The sequence below is a fragment of the Pempheris klunzingeri genome, chromosome 1 (genome assembly GCF_042242105.1).
Source record: "Pempheris klunzingeri isolate RE-2024b chromosome 1, fPemKlu1.hap1, whole genome shotgun sequence".
Classification (NCBI taxonomy): Eukaryota; Metazoa; Chordata; class Actinopteri; order Acropomatiformes; family Pempheridae; genus Pempheris; species Pempheris klunzingeri.
The window spans coordinates 16,674,605-16,691,870 of NC_092012.1; the positions used below are offsets into that span (position 1 = coordinate 16,674,605).

Here is a 17,266-nt window from a genome sequence, read left to right on the forward strand (position 1 = left end):
AATTAATGATGATGATGATTATTATTATTATTAGTAGTAGTGGTAGTAATAGGAGTATTATTATTATAACCATTATCACATTTTGACTGATAATTGTGTCTTCGGGTTCTCAGCATTTCTTTCTCTATTGTCTAACTTTGCACCAGTATGTACCATCTCTAAAATAACCTCTACTTGATACAGATACATACCAGAAACATTTAAAGGCAAGTACTATGATGTTATAAATCTACTTACACATGATTGTAAGAACCGCCTGCCCATCTAAAAGTATTCTAGGAAACACAAAACTCTACTTAAAAGCGGCAGCATATTACTAAAAGTATGCACTAACAGGGTTTTTAGGTAATCCATCTTTATTATGCATCAGTTTTTTTATGTCGAAGGCAGCACAAGGCCTTGATTATACATTTTCCCTCTGGAGGTGAGCAACATATGTTAATCGTTTTGAGTCTCATCTCAAAACAATTTTTTCTTCTTTTTATGTAAACATATATTCAGATGTTAAGGAGCACTTTGTAACCCTGCATTTGAAAAGTGATGAAATTTTACTTAATCACTGAATGTAGCCATGAGATCCATTAGAGGTGTAAAGTGCTCGATTTCAGAGCCAAGATTCACATCATCTGGCACCTTGGTAAGATTATATGGTAATCAATAATTATATGGTAAGAAACAATAGTTCTGGTTATTTTGTTTGCCTTCACAACATAGCACTTCAGGATTAATCTTTGTATTATTTCCATCCATCCATTGTCTATACCGCTTATCCTTAAGGGTCAAGGGGGGGCTGGCAATCCAGAGAAAGGCAGTATCAATTTACAGTCACCAATTGGCTGTGGGAGGAAGCTGGAGTACCAAGAGAGAAGATGCAAACTGAAACACAGCAGGTTCAAACCTGGATTCATACCTGGAACCTTGTTGCTGTGAGAAAACAGTGCTAACCACATATCATTTGTGTTTCCATAAGCATCAGCATTTCCAAAGTAAGATATTCCCTTGATTTGACTGCTTTCCCCTGTCTGTCAGTTTGACATACCCCATTATGACAGTACTGTAGTACAACATTAAGATATACATAGAAAGATAGGCCTAACTCCACAGTGCACACATTAATATTACAAGAGGTGTCACTGCTATAGCAGTAAATCGGATGACAAAATGTTTACACCCGCCGCTTTTGGAAATCCTAATTGCACCTGGATATCCCAAAGGTCCATTATTTATGAATGAGACTCCCTCTGTGCGTGTCCTGTTTTTTCTTAGCCACATATTTCTTATTAAAGCCTGAGTTACCTTTGCATGAGCAGCATATGCAATCTATGTGAAGTACATTGGGAGGGGAGGGAAGCAAACGCAGAGACACAAACAGCAGATCTATGTTAAGCCCATTCAAACACTGACACAGGATATTTCAGAAGTCAGTTTTCATCAGCTCACACTCTAAAGAGCTCTAATAATTATATAACATGATGACACAAATCAGTTCACCATGGATAATCTGGCTGGAAAGATGCACACACAGGCAAATCTAGCAGAATAGAGGATCACACAGTTTATCCAGACACTCATCTTCTCATGAATGCACACATAAACTAAAGGCTAGAACTTCAACATGGACTTATATGTTTTTATATATATTATTTGTCAAATCCACCATATTATTATTGTACATAAGTGCCATCATGGAGCATTAAATCATTTACTGTATGTGCATTTTGAATCACAGTTTAGCGAGTCCTAATCAACATAAATTAATCTACATATAGAGTGATTAAAGCTCCTGGGGACAAATTAAAATTCTGTTTTAGCCAATAAATGGGTTTATTGTTCTGTGATTGATTGCTATACAACAGATTTATTCCTTATTGAAAAACACTTTGAGCTTAGGTTTCAAATGACAGAAGAATTGAATAGTAATATTGTACACAGTATATATTGAAATGTCTGTTCAAATTCTCACACCCAATCAGCTCCATTATTTCAACTCACAGTCTTACCATGTTTAATATTACTGTTTTCCACATGTGCATTTTCAAACTAATTCACGCAACAGCTGCCATCAACTGGTTGTAAATCTTCATCCAAGAGAAACTGGCTGCAGACAAGATCATGGTTGACTTCCGACATCTTTTCTTAAGTTATACACAGCATAGCAAACATTCAGTTTCTTTGGTTTACAATACAAATAATGTTTTACATATGAATATAAAATTGTAAATAAATGGATAATTAATAACAATTCATACTAATGAACGACATCATATATAACAATAGCCAGTATATTCACTGGCTATTGTTATTTTAATGTTGTTTGTTTGATTTTAACTATAAAACTAAAAAGTGAAATACTCCTTTAAAGTAGGCCCCGCCCTCTCGGTCACACGCATGCGTGTTGTAGTTCTGAGTCACGTGAGAGCGTGGTTCCGTTCCCAGTGAGCAGCTTCAGTCCGGTGAGTGTCTCATCAGGGTTTCAGGCTCTTTGCGCCTCTCTGGTCGGCAGGCAGCTCTCCAGTCGTGTCTCTGATACCGAGACGACAGTCAGAAAGTTTCCAGTCAGCAAGGAGGGTCAGAAAACTCAGAGTTTGTGGGCTTTAGGAGGAAGAACTCGGCCCTGAGCACAGCGCCTGTAGGGAGCGTCCCATTCAGCTGCAGATAAACTTTTGTGTTGACATTTTGTCTTTCACTGTAGCTACAGCACAAAACATGCAGCCACGTGAAGGCTTTATCCCACATAGTGTACGTATTGTATATATCCAGTTTACGAGGACAGAAGTCCAGTTTCAGTTTCGCCTGAACTTCGCATTTCAAACATCAAGTCTGAGTCTGTCATAGAGCTGCACTCAGACTCAGTGCAGTAAAGTAACTGTAGTACAGTCACTCAAATAATGTACTTTACAAATTTCAGGTACAAATACATTGTGGTAGCCAGTATTGGACTTTTTACTCCATTACATTTAATCACAGTACACAGATTATTAAAACAAAATATAGGCTAACTGATGAATTGTGTAGTATTATGGATTATGGAACTACTCAGTGGTAAATAAAGTTAACACCACCTTACCAGCTGCAACATTAATGATGCACGATTGATTGTAATCAAAGTGATGTTATATACTGTGTATAATTCAGAAATGGGCTGCGTTTGGATGATGTGTACTGTTGGTACTTTAACCATAGTTTGATTCTAATACTTTTTCTTAAGTAAGATTTTAACTTTAGGAGTATTTCTACATTGTGGTATTGCTACATTTGCTTAAGTAAAAGATCTGAGTACTTCTTCCACCACTGCTCAGGTCTAGGTAATAATTTAGTACGTGATAATGTAGGACTATCATTAACCGTCCTTACAGATTGTGACACGTGTGTCATATAGCGATATTAAGATTTCACATTTCTAATATCTGTATATTGTTATTGTAGAAATTGAAATACAAAAAAACCACGTGACTCAGTTAAATATCATTACTATTAAATATATTCATTTTTTTCCCTTTATATTCATTGCAGAGGCTGTAAAATTTTAGAGACTACCATCTGAGCCCAACAGGTTACCTTCTAATTGCTTATTTTGTATAAAATACACTGAAAACACTAAAAGGTTTCCGTTTACAATGATTTGAGATTAAGTAAATTACTGAAAACCATTAATTAATTACTTACATTTCCAATTAGTTTTGTTATTACTTTTAACTCATTAGGTTTACTATAGCTGGCACGCATGTAACTAATACTAAGCTACTGTTCAGCTGTTAGTATGAAGCACAAAGCAGATGACTTTCATACACACAAGCAGCGCTTAACAATATGATTCATGAGGAATAATTGATTAATGTGCAGCCATTAGCGATATACCACATTTTGCCATTCATCACTGCAGACTAATCAAGAAATGACCCAGAAATACGGTCTCCTGCTCAGCATTGTCATCTAAATCATGTGCACATGAGCGGAGAATTAGCTCTGGGGTTAATTTGATTCTGACTGTAAATTATTTTATGTCATTAATTAGAAATTGCTCAATAATGACATGAATTGGTGAAATGTATTTTTAGCACACACTGAAGATGTTTCATATGGCTTAGTAACAGATCTCACATCACAGACTGACCTGAAAATAGTTTTTGGTACCTTACAGTGGTGAACAAACACAATGACTTGTGAAACCATATATCCAAATTTTTTATGTTACAGAGAAACTGAAGAATTTATTGTTCCTCGTAGGGGCTGAGATAAAATTGTCTTACTTTCTAAGATGAACAGATTATTTAAAAACGTACTGGGATATCTGAAAATGCATCGTCACAAAGCTGAAAACTGGGCTGAATATATTAGCTCATGAAAAGATGGTTTTCATGTAATCGTCTTAGGAAGATGTTGATACGATATGCCATTTTATTTTCAAGCCTTATTTCATAGAAGAGAATGTGCAGTGATGTAGAAAATCTCTCGTTGTTCGGAGAGGGTAAAGCTGTGGCCTGGTGAGGTAATCACCAGTGTTTCCAGTCTGCCCTGTTGCCAGAGGGAACCACATCACAGTGAGTCGACATTAGTAATTCAACACCACTCATGCATGTAGAGAAAAATGAAGGGCCGTGGTGTAATTGACTGAAATCTACTTTCAGTTTGCTGTGTTTCTTCGGACTGCCTCTACCTGAGCCATGTAAGCAGGTCCCACAGACGTTTTTAACCATTTCTGACTCCTCTTGTTGTTCTGCTAAATCAGGTGTGGAGGATGAGCTCGGGCAATGGGACCAGGAGGAAAGTCGGCAAGCCGCAGCATTTCAACAACATAGCGCCACCTGACCCTGAAACAGTGACTGAGATCCAAGGTCTTTTCAGTAAAGTTAAAACCTATGTGAAGCCGTCAAATGGGGAGTGGTGCATCCCCGACCCAAATGCTGCTCTCAGACACCCTGCGGAGGAGCACAGCAGCCTGCAGGCCCTCAAGGTGTCGCTGAACGCTGTGAAGAACCAGCTCAGTGACAAGAATGTCCAGGTATGGCACCAGCATACCAACTCCACCAACAGAGCTGGGAAGGTGATCGCTGCTGTACGCTCTGCTGCCAACGCGGAGATCTGCACTCAAGCCTGGTGCAAGTTCTTCGAGATCCTGGGAACCTTCACTCTCCTTCCAGAGGAGGCTCTTCAGAACGGAGAGCTGAACACGGTCCATCTGTGTGAAGCTCCAGGGGCCTTTATAACTGCTCTGAACCACTACATCAAAACCAGTGAGTCCACACGCTACTGTGACTGGAGCTGGGCCGCCAACACGCTCAACCCGTACCATGAGGCCAACGGCGGGAGCATGACGATTGCAGATGATCGGTTAATTGCTAACACCCTGCCTTGGTGGTTCTTCGGCTCAGATAACACAGGGAACATCATGATCCAGAAGCATTTGCTCGGGCTGCAGGCGTTTGTGACCAACATGCGTAGAGTTGATTTGGTGACGGCAGATGGTAGTTTTGACTGTCAGGAGAATCCAGATGAGCAGGAGGCGTTGGTGGCGTCGCTGCATTCCTGCGAGGTCACAGCTGCACTGCTGCTCCTGAGCCCCTCTGGCTCCTTTGTACTGAAAATGTTCACCCTGTATGAGCACTCCTCCATCTGCTTGCTCTACCTGCTGAACTGCTGTTTCCGCTCCGTCAGCGTCTTCAAACCTGCCACCAGCAAGGCCGGCAACTCTGAGGTTTATGTTGTGTGTCTGCACTATGACGGCAAGGAAGCTGTGAGGCCTCTGCTCTCGAAACTGATTCGTAACTACGGACCACATCTGGCTGACCGGGAGGCCCTTTTCCCAAACTCACTCATCCCAGAGTCGTTTCTGAAGCAGCACGGAGAGGTGTGCTCGTACTTCCACTCGCTGCAGGTGGAGACGATCACAGAAAACCTGCGGCTGTTTAAAGGAATGAGCACTGAGCAGAGGCAACGGCTCGACTACATTAGGGATTGTATGGCTCAGGAATACCTGCAGCGCTTTCAGGTAGGATGTCCTGAAAGACCTCAAACTTGTCATATAATTGATAATTCTTGACCGTTTTAAAAAAAGGCTGATAAAACTGTTCACATAAAAGTCCATTTGGCAGCTGTTCTTGAGCTTTTAATTATGTCACACATCACTTGGTGGCCTGAACGGCTGCCTAAATTAAATTAAGAGGCACAGTCACAAACTAGATGAAGCCAAGTTTTTGTCAGTAATTCGTTGTATTTTCATTGCGTACACATTTCAACTTTATTATGCTCAAAGGGAAGTCCTGTTTCTGCTCCTGTTACAGACTGTTTGTTGTTAATGTTATCAGACTGCTCACAGGTTCATTCGATATCTCGCACATTAGGCCTTGAACTCCTTAAAGAGTAACACCAGGCTGAAAAGCAGTGTTTGGCTCTTGGGTTGAAAGTTTCAAGCCTGTTTCACCTCTGACGTCACTCAGCATCACTGATGGGTGGAGTCAGAAATGTACGTGATAATGACGATGATGTCATGGTAAAAAGTTAGATCACTGGATGTCAGAAAGGACAAGATTATCAGGGGGTGTTAAGTTACTCTTTAAAGAGAAACTGTCCAATCAATATTGGTAAATGTAGTCAATTGAGGCAATAAGTACTTTGGTGTCTGCTAAACTAACTGAGAGTTCTCCTACCAAAAATTCATTTGAGTCCTTGGTGACCAGGAATGTCAGCAAAGGCAGTTTTGTTGAGTCTTGTTTGTGTCATTTTTGAGTTGTCTCTCGCCGACGCCGACCCCGACCCTGACCCCAAGAGAGCGTAGAAGATCTGGGGGCTGAGAGTCAGAAGTTGATGAGCGACATCTTGATAAATGTAGGCACATCCGGCACGGCCCAAGCAAACAGTGCTTTTTCTTGGTCAATACAGCACATAATGATGCATTTATTTCCACATAAAATGTTTCTCTTCAGAGTCTGGCTTGACCCTCCTGAGGTGGACCAGAGGGTGTGGACGTAATACCCCATTAGCTTTTTAGTATTCAGGCCTTGTGTGTTGAATCATACTATGATATGCGAATTTTTTTTCCATTATTGATAATCTATTGATCTGATCCGTAAAGTGACTTGTCATTAAAGGTTACCAGAGTCCAGCTGGTGTCTTAGTAGGTTACAAATAGTCCCAAAAAATAGAAATTAATTAAAATTTTCAATGATATCAAACCAAAAAGCTACATTTTAGGAGCTACAGCTTGCAAATCTTTAGAGGTTTTGCTGCTAAATGACACTGATTAATCTGTCACAGTTGTCACAGTTTATTTTTAGCCACTCGAGTAGCGTAGCTCTAAGGAGGACAGTGTTGGTCTGTTGGTCGCACCACCTTGGTCCAGACTGAAATATCTCAAGCACTATGAGACAGATTTCCAATATGGTGCAGATATTCATGATCCCCAGAGGATGTATCCTGTTCACTGTGTGGTTAACCACCTGCGCCACCATACGATTCATGTTTATGGTTTTGAGTGAAATCTCTGTATTGACTATTGAACAGATTGGATGGGTTGCAGACACTCACGTTTCCTTCAGGATGAATTTCTCTCTTGGTGATCCTCTGAGTTTTGGTTTATTACCAAAAACCTGCAAAACTAACATCATTCCCTTCAGCTTTAGTTGTACTTTTGTGCTAATTCATAAGTGTTAGCATGCTAACATGCTACACTAAACATAGGGAACATTATACCTGCTGAGTATCTGCATGTTAGCATTGTCGCTGTGTGTGGCAAATAGAAAATGCTGTGTCTGTGTACACTTTAACATAGCTACTAGAATGGCTATAGACTCTTACACTTGTGTATTTATTAGCTAAATGGCTACTTTGCACAATAAACAAAAACTGTTATTCCTTCTTGGTTGGATTCAATCGAATTATAAATAATTCTTGTGAGGGAAACTTTATACCTGTGACTCATTTGGGAGTGTTGTTGCTAAGTGGCTGAATGCTTACTAAGAAGCAAAAGTTGCAAACAAAAGGATTTTTTAAAATCCTGGCTGTAACATTTGGTGAAATACCCTCTGAAGGAACTGTTATAATATGAGAACCAGTTTTTCTCTGCTCATTTTGAAATCCATTAGTGATCATAGGTTTCACTGTAGCAGAAACCATTAAACCCTTTCCAAAAGTATACAGTTGAAACTGATCAAGTGTTTTTGTGTAGGTGAGCTACCTCCCACGGAGTCGATGGATCTCCCGTAACACAGTGAGCCCCGCCTGCTGCAGTGTCTCAGTGGGTCGACCCCTGGGACAGAGGAAGCAAACAGGCTCCTTCAATGAGCGGAGGGAGTTGCAGACCCTGAGCTGGAGGGAGCGCATTGAGAGAAGTTGCCATGCCACCTGGATACAGAGACACTGCACAGAGGCCTGCAGGACAGGCTGCGTGCTGGAAGGACCCCTGACTGAGTGTCACCTGGATTCATGGTATGTTATCGTTGGGGATGCACTGCCTACAGTCAGAAACTCTCCATTCTGTGAAGGAGGATTGTTAAACCACTTGAATGAAGCCCTGATGGACACAGCAGTAGACTGGACTCATGTACCTCCCTGTGACTCTTGCCAAGTGGTGTGCACGGCCTCCCTCTTGTCCGATGTTGCAGGCCTGTGCGTCTTCACTGACAGTGACGGGAACAAAAAGAAGAGACAGTGTGTGGTGTTTGGCAGCCGCTCACTGTGGGGTGCCTGTGAAAGCCAACTCGAGGATTTAGTCTTAACATTTTCTGCAGAGCCTTCAATTCCTCAAAGAGGCTTCATCATGCTGCACGACGGGGAGCCGCAGTACCAGCAGCAGCTCTTAGCTTGTCTTGTGTTTTCCCTGCAGACCCTGAACTCTGGGGATGCCCTGCTGCTGCCCGTGTTTTCAGCCCTCACTCGTGTCACAGCAGCTGTTGTGCTCTGCCTGCATGCGTGTTTTCGCTCAGTCACTTTCAGGTGTCCGCCTCCCTCAGGCTTAGTCGGGGCAGTGCTGGTGTGTGTTGGCTTCTGTGCTGAAGCTGCTGCAGGAATACTCCCTGTCCTCACTGAGGTCCACAACTGCATGGGCCAGTTGGTAACAGGAGAAGAAGACTCAAGTGAAAATCAGCCGCCTGGACGTGATAGACAGGTGCTGCAGTTTGCTCCCATGGAGGTACTGCTCACAGGAGGACTGACTGAGTTCCTGTCGACCATGAACTCTGAAATCATCCAACAGAAGCTGCATTTGCTCATGCAATCATAGTGCAGTTAAGTGAGCAGTGACTCAGGGGTATATGCTATCGCTTCAGAAGCTGTCATTATGTTACAATCTCTTGTTGAACCAGCAGATGACTTTCAACTACTTGAGCTTCCAGCAGTTAGTCACCAAATCATTTTTGTATTAAAATAGTCCTCCTCTGATTTAGCTTTTAACTCCTGTAACACTGTCGGACAATAGACAGTGTAAGACAAATAGATAATGATCAATGCAGAAGAAGCAGAGGTATCTTTTTTTATTGCATGCATTCACATAAGTGAGATCACTTCGGGGAATTTATCAGATTCTAGGTAAATTCCTTCTGGAGCCACAAAAGGCTTTATACAACTTTTTTTTCCACTTATGTAGTTATACTTCCCAACTGCTGTAAACAAACTTTGATGTGTAAAATAAGTTGAGTCTAATGATGCAGACATGGTATTGAACTTTTTTGCTGCATTCTACATATTACATTGCATTTTCAGTGCTTTTATTTATTTTGGATCCTCCAGTTGGTGTAATGGTGTATTCAATATATTACCTAAGGAATCCGTCTGGGACTTACTGTAATGATGTAGAAATTAAAATGACTTTTGAATAATGGTGTCATGTAGGGAAAGTGTTAAAGGACATTTGGACACCCTCTTAGTTATATTAGCATATTACTGGAAGTTGTAATTTGAATTTAGGCTGTAAAACAACCATAGAAAACGTGTGGAAAAGCATAATTAGGACCAACTAGACCCTGACAGATACATGGACATGACTGATAGTATCGACCAATTATAGATTATCACAGATATATTGATATCAGCGTGTATGTCAGCTTGAAAGTCACAAGAAATTTTCGGTACAGAATTGTATGATTCCTATGAACTGAATAGCTAAAAAACACAACTAGCAGTGTGCTGTAGCTAAGCAGGATATTTTACATTTTAAAATTGAAAAAGAAACTTTTGTTCAGCGTTCCCAAATTATGTAGAGGTGACTGTTTCTGAAGTGCCACATACGTAATCTATGTTCATATACGCAGATCTACCTGTGATGAGCTAAAATGAGTCAATAATACCTACCATGTCGATGTATCAGTTGGACTAATGCAGATGTCCAGCCTGTGGTGTTGAATGAGGGAAGGGCTTCACTTCGCCGGTTAGGTCTCAAAACAATCATTATTATTTCAGTTCCAGCTAAATGTGAGTGTGCTACACACAAAGCTTTTGACGACCTGCAGGCGAGAACAACATTGTCTGATGATACAAACTTGCAGTGCATGAAAATGCAAATTACTTTCAGCACTTGATCAGCAGAACTCATCCGTGACTAAATTCACTGAGGATTTTAGGGAGTTTGAGTAAACAACAGTCCAACCCTCAGCACCAAACCTCCTGTCAGTCACAGATGGTTTGTGTTGAAATCCACATCACAAAGACCCTGGAGTTTTACCCTGAAGTGCCTGTTGTATTTTACAACACATTATTTCATCCCAGTATGTCGGGGATCTTTTTGTCTTTTGCCATCATGCAGCTCATATTTGACTTTCTGTTAAGCAATTAATTTCTCTGTTTTGTGTCCAGTGAGAAAAATGTTCTTTCCATGTATGAAAGGACTGCCTGCGTGCACTGAAATGTTTTATACAGTATGAGTTTTACTAGTGGGGAGCTGTTGTGAACAGAGACATACATATATTAGCATGAATAAAAAACGCTTCATTTGTTTGTCTGTAGTTTAAATTTTTTGTTTCTGGTTTATACTATCAGTTTTTTTTCCTACAAAAATGATAAAAATGTGCAACAAATTACATGAAGTCTTGAGTTTTGTTTCTTGACAGCTGAAATGTCACTACATCTAAGCAAGGCCTGGTGCTCCTATAGATAATAGATTTACTGTTGTTAAAATATTTCTTAACCTACAGATATAAAATGTTTTTTTTAATTTCTGGCAATATTCTGATTATTTAGAAGGAATTCAGTAATTTGTGACTTAGTAAACATTTTTGTTTAACTCAGTAGAAAATATCATCAGATACTGAAACCAAATGATAAATCATTCTGCTTGCCAGCAGTTTGGCCAGGCTGTACCGTTCATTACACACTAGAAAACAAAAGGCTGACAGTTTTTTATTCTTAGATCCTTAGCAGATGCACTTATCACGCAGATGCACTGGAGGAGACTTTTATTGATCCAATGTCTGACCACTGGAGAGGCAAAGGGTTGCACGAGAGGAAAGAATCTCCTGTACAGTAGCCATCTCAGGGCATCTCAGACTCAGTTTGTCCGGCACGGCTCCACGTTGTCAGATTTTACTTCCGTTAGCCTAAACCAAAGGCTCCCAAAGTGACTGTGAGATAAATGTTTTGAACAGAAGGAAACGTGGACCAAACAAGACAACTCGCATTAAAGCAGAATAATTACAGAGAGAGAGGTGCAGGAAAATTACTGTGCATCTGTAGGTGATTGTATCGCTGTTCGTCCACTGGCGATTTCAGACTTGCTGATTTGAGCATTTGAGTGTGTTGGTGAAGACTTTATTTATATAAGCATGTACAACTGAGAGATTTCACAGATCCTGTAGTAGTGAGACGTGGAGCCTGTATGGTGAAACTGCAGATAAACAGAACCCCGGTGCAGCCTGATGCTAGCTAATGTACTCATATGTCTGGTGGAAATCATTCACTTTGACTCTGAACTGAGACCACACAAGTGCTTTATAAGGATTAAGGCACAAGAAATAGTGTTCTATTATTGTTTCATTGTTGATGTCAGATAGGTGTTGTAACTCTCTTATTTCCAGCGATATGTCTGTCTATATTTATGCCTCTGTATTCCATCGCAAAGACACTCAGCTGCTTTACTTTGTGTAATCGTTTGGCAGGTTTGGTAGATTTGTGATTGGTGCAGCACCTGCAGGCAGAGCTGTTTCAGCATGCCCTCACCTCCAGCACTTGTTTATGAAAAACTGACCAGATGTCGGATGTTAAGATGGATGCCTGCAGTAGAGTCACTTCAGAGGTCACAGACAACACTCTGTTTGTAGTGCCTATAATCAAACTAACCAGGGAATCATATAAACCACTGACAATTTTGGACTGTGTAGTTTTCTCTTGGTCTCTGACAAATGTGACCAGTGATGACACGCAAAGCTGCATATCGTCATTCAACCGCTAGCTGTTGAGGTTGTGTCCAGCAAATGACATGGACTTTTAAAGAAAACGGGCTGGCTTTCTGGGCAAGACCTCGTCTGATTAGGAGAGATGGCATACATACCACTGGAGCAGCTCTCTTACAAACATGCCCCCAACACCATTTCAATCATTTCAATAAATCAAACATAAAAATCTATTTAAAAATCAACACCACAGTTCAACAAAATAGAGACTTAATGTAGACTCTTAAACATTAGATCTCTGACATCTTAAGTAGTATTAGTTAACAGTCTAATATCAGAATTCCTACTATGAATTCCTATTACTGGACTCCACACACTAAATGTCCATATGATAGTGCTGTAGCTAAATTTAAGGAAGTGATTCTATTAGCATTTAATTCAATGCCATGTCTAAAAACAGAGGGCTCTTATGCTAACTTTAGTCCCTACCAAACTGATCACCATGTCAATAGTAATGCAGACTCATTGCGTATGACACACACCTCCATTGCCCCTCTAAAAAGGAAGATAATAAAAATACAAAGGAGTTAGGACCACAGTATAACTCCCAAACCTTCAAATTAAGGCAAACATTGCAAAACCTTTTGGACTATGACACTCCACCAAACTGGAAGAATCTTGCCTAGTCTGGCTGGTTTTGTCTTAAAACGTTAAGAAGGCCCAGAGCCCAACTTCAAAGATTTCTTCATCTAAATCATCATCATCGTCATCACCAACCTACCTCTTAGACTCCATTCCAACTTTAGCTGACGTTATGGATAGCTATCGGCTGAACTATTAGCAACATTCAGCTTAGCCGCTCATTGCCTGCTTTCATGGTAAATCTACGTACACAAACCATGGATGTATCATAACATATGTATCTTATAATCATGACACAACCTAAGAAATCAATGCAACACATTAAGATACTACAGGAAAATGAAAGCGACAGCTTGGTCGCAAAGGTCTCATCAATATTGACGTGCGTTTTATTGTGTTTATGGTCTGCCTCTCTTTTAGAATCTCTGTTTGATAAATCCATCTTCCTATTGTTTGGGTTATCTTTCAGCGTAGGCGGTTGTTGCCAAGGTTAGAGTGGCGACACTGAATCAGACTTTCACAGGCACCTGAAGGGGACATGCACGTGCATCTGCCTTTGTATAGCAGCCTCCTGTCAAGTCTCCCTTCACGGGCTAGATTTTCTAAAGCCGGAAAAGAGAGCCAAGAGGAGGTGCACAAGTCTAGTTGTCTCTCAGATCATTTGAATCACAATATGCTGAAAGGTTATTATGGAATTCTTGCTAAATTACACCAAAAATAAACTTCCTACCCCAGCTTTAATGCATGTTACTAACTTGGTATCTTTCCTGGAGTTCTTGTATTAGTCATATTTCTTTTATTATAGTTATTATCGTTTTTGTTGTGTTGTTGCTGTGCTTCTCTCTCTCTCTCTCTGATGACAAAAATGATAAAAACCTACTGCCCTTAAGACTACCAATAACAGCCCTATATGCTCAGTGTTAAACTACCATTGCAGAAACATCAGTAGTTTGTATTGATAATTCTCTGACATGGTTCTACTTTAATACTTTAAGTAAGAGCACACACTTGTTTTATTTTTTGGCAGTGTGCACATTTTGATGGTTTTATGGCATGATGGCAGTTTTGTATCTCCTGTCACAATACTAACACAGAATCTATGTACAAACCACACAAAGCCTCACTTAAGTGGGTCAAAAGAGCGATAAATCTCTAATCTGTTTATTGCCAATTTGGTTTTTTTGTCTGTGCTCAGCTAATTGTTTATTTCCCCTTTTGACACCCTCATCACACCACCAAAGGTTACTTTTAGGGCTTTCATTTGTCAGTTTAATACCTCCAGAGTTTCTGTTCTTGTGATATTGTGGATTATAGTTGAAAATGGGATCAGGGAGCAAATCAGCAAGTCATTTTCCACTAATCTGTCCCCCTGTTTGTCCCAGTCCAACGACACAAACAATCCAGATCAGACAGATTCACGCACATTTATGATTTAGGGAGATTCTTTCACTCATTCTTTACAGGCAAAACAGGAAGAACCAATAAACATTGTGTACAATGTCTGTTTAAATATTGACACAATGATGGCAAAGTTTGGTAAAAAAGGAAGTTGCGTGTGAGAGAGTCAGTGTGTGTGATTGAGCCAACTGATTGTGTATTGTCTATCAGGAATTTAATCTCTCCCCAGAGTAATATTCCTCTGTCACCTACCTGTTCTCTCCAAATATGTATGCACGCACATACACACACACACACACACACACACACACACACACACACACACACACACACACACACACACACACACACACAGCAACTGTGAACTTAATTCTGACCTCACTTTTCATTTATTCAAGCTGGAAACAAAGCAGTCAAAGTTAATTTAACTGTTTAATGGAAATCTTGCTGACCCACAGCTTTGCTCGATCATTGTAGATATCATTGTTCTTTACACAAAGTAAAAAAGCAACGAAAAAATTATATACAACTAAATGTGGTTATGACATGTTAGTAGGTCAGTATGTGCCATTGACAGAGGATTTTTTTCAGATGGTAAATATGGTGAAAAGAAAGCAAAACATGATATTGAGGCTAATGAACCTTCAGATAAGCAGTGAATGAGAGAATAGCAACATATCTAATACCATTTAATACCGTCAGTGAAATGAAATGTACTAAAAGCTCAACAATAGCAGAGTTTTTTGGTTGATATAAATGTTGATTCTGTGAGTGTTTTTGTTTTCACGTTACTGCTGGGTGGAGACTTGCCACTCGCTCTACTGTCTACAGAGAAATGATGTTGACAGATCAGGTGAAGTGAAACTCTCATTACACCAAAAATAAAGCAGCAGGAATAAACTGGGGAGGAGGTGGGTTGTGTTCCCTGCAGAGAAGGATGCGTTCATCAGAGGAATTCAGCTCAGTCAGTCAGTTGTCTCCCTGTGATCTAATTTTAAGAGAGGCTTTCTTGCTTGTTAGTCTCGCTTTGTAACTGCAATCACCAATCTGTGAGAGGGTTGCAGAAAAGAAAGTATTAACATTCCTCCAAACAACCACCGCATAACAAAATGATGATTAAACTCATTGTTTTATTCTGTTCATTGTGTTCTTGATCCCATCAGAGTTAGAAGCCTAATAATTTGCAAGGTGCACAGACAACTTTGCAGCTTTGCAAGAATTTGTTTATTGCTCCAGGATTCTAACAGGTTAACCCTGATCAGGTTTTAGCTTTCAGGTCTCAAGTTAAATCAAGGTTTCAGGCACTCAAGTCACAGCAGCCTAATGAAAGTCAAGTCATGTTTTTAAGGCCTCATTTGTGGGACTAGAAATAAGCTTATTCACTGTCTTGGTGACAGAAGAGAGGATAGATACCACTCTCATCCCAGTATGATAAATATGAAGCTACAGCCAAGAGCACAAAGACTGCAAACTGGGAGAAACAGGTAGCCTTGCTTTATACAGACACCTCTAAAACTCTTGTTTGGCATGCAGTAAAACTGAAGAGTAAAAAGAATTGTTTTCCATTGTATTCTTTTTCTAGGCCTGTTGCTGTAACTTCTTGAAGTCTCCACTGGCTGCCTGGCTGCCTCCAGCAGAGTTAACCCAAATTAAAATCCAAATGGAAGAGACAGATCTTTGGTTTCTTTTTAAAAGATCTAAGGGACCAGTAAAAAGAGAGTTACAATAATCAAAGCCGCTTGTAATAGAAGCATGTATCAGCATTTCAGCATTTTTCTTTTCAAAATGGCTACTCTTATTAAGTTCTGAGTCTAAAATCACTTCCAAATCCATAACACATTATACTTTGCTTGTATAGGCTGGCAAAAACTAACTCTAGTCTCTGGCTTTCTGTTTTTCCCTAACCCAAACATACAAATAGAATTTTTAATTTCTGAGAAACAAACAAAACGAAATCTTATCCAACTATCAATACCAATGAGACAGGTAAAAAGAGCATTTAAAGAACTGGTGTTGTCTGGCGAAACAGAGATATATAGTTGTGTGTCAGCAGCATAACAGTGATCCAGAGGCAGAATGTATAAGTAGAAAGAATAGGACCTAGAATGCTTCCCTGAGGAACACCACTAATAGCACAATACTAGAATTCAGCAGAGAAGTTAATTTGGTTTATCAGGACATTCCCTGTCTGTTTGACAAAGCATTTCATCACCTTAGTAAATATGTTTCCTTTCACATTATTTGGTCAGTTGACGACACCGTCAGTGCCAAAACAGATGCCCCACCAGATGTTGAATCTGTGCTGCAGTACCACAGAGAAAAAAGTCAATTTGAGTACTCAAAATATGTGTCCTAATGATGTTAGGGATCCAATGACCACTAGCACCACTATCAGATTCACATTTGTAGTTTTGAGTGAAATAAAACCACAGAGAGCTAGCATGGCTGTTGAATCATACCATTAAAGACTTGACTGCCGCAGATCAATTCTAATAATTAAACCAGTTTATATTTGATGGTCTTATTTTTCTGGAGTCATTATGACACAATGTCACAACAGAAAATGACATGAAATATGAAAGCTGTCAAGCTGTCAAGGTTTGGGTGATTTTGGAATAGTGTGAGTGTGATTCTTTATACAGAATGAATGTTGAGGAAGACAGTAATGTTTCAGCTCCAGCTAGATGAGGAACAGAGTAGAAATAAACACACCACTAAGCAATCACAGTGAACATCTGGTATCTGTCACAGCGACACTGCAGCGATGCAAACGAGTCGCTCTCTCTCTCCTCCTGCAGCTGTTGTCTGACAACAAACCTCTTTGTCCATCGCATACACGAAAGATGGATCATCTAAAAGCAGAGACAAAAAGGATCAATCTCTGAATTAGAAGGAGAGATATGAACACA

The 17,266-nt window shown here is 40.0% G+C and overlaps 1 protein-coding gene across 1 annotated transcript; it reads left to right on the plus strand.

Annotated features, from left to right (window-relative positions):
* The first annotated feature begins 2,428 nt into the window (after positions 1 to 2,428).
* On the plus strand, positions 2,429 to 9,441 carry cmtr2 (cap methyltransferase 2). Its single transcript, XM_070831307.1, has 3 exons — positions 2,429 to 2,453; positions 4,730 to 5,989; positions 8,165 to 9,441. Exons 2-3 carry the CDS (start codon positions 4,739 to 4,741, stop codon positions 9,215 to 9,217), a joined length of 2,304 nt encoding a protein of 767 aa, XP_070687408.1. The 5' UTR covers positions 2,429 to 2,453; positions 4,730 to 4,738; the 3' UTR covers positions 9,218 to 9,441.
* The last annotated feature ends 7,825 nt before the right edge of the window (positions 9,442 to 17,266 follow it).

What these genes read in the sequence shown, in the direction of transcription:
- cmtr2 (XM_070831307.1), top strand. Translation starts at nt 4,739, where the DNA reads ATGAGCTCGGGCAATGGGACCAGGAGGAAAGTCGGCAAGCCGCAGCAT. An exon ending in AATACCTGCAGCGCTTTCAG is followed by an intron (nt 5,990 to 8,164) that starts GTAGGATGTCCT and finishes GTTTTTGTGTAG; the next exon opens with GTGAGCTACCTCCCACGGAG.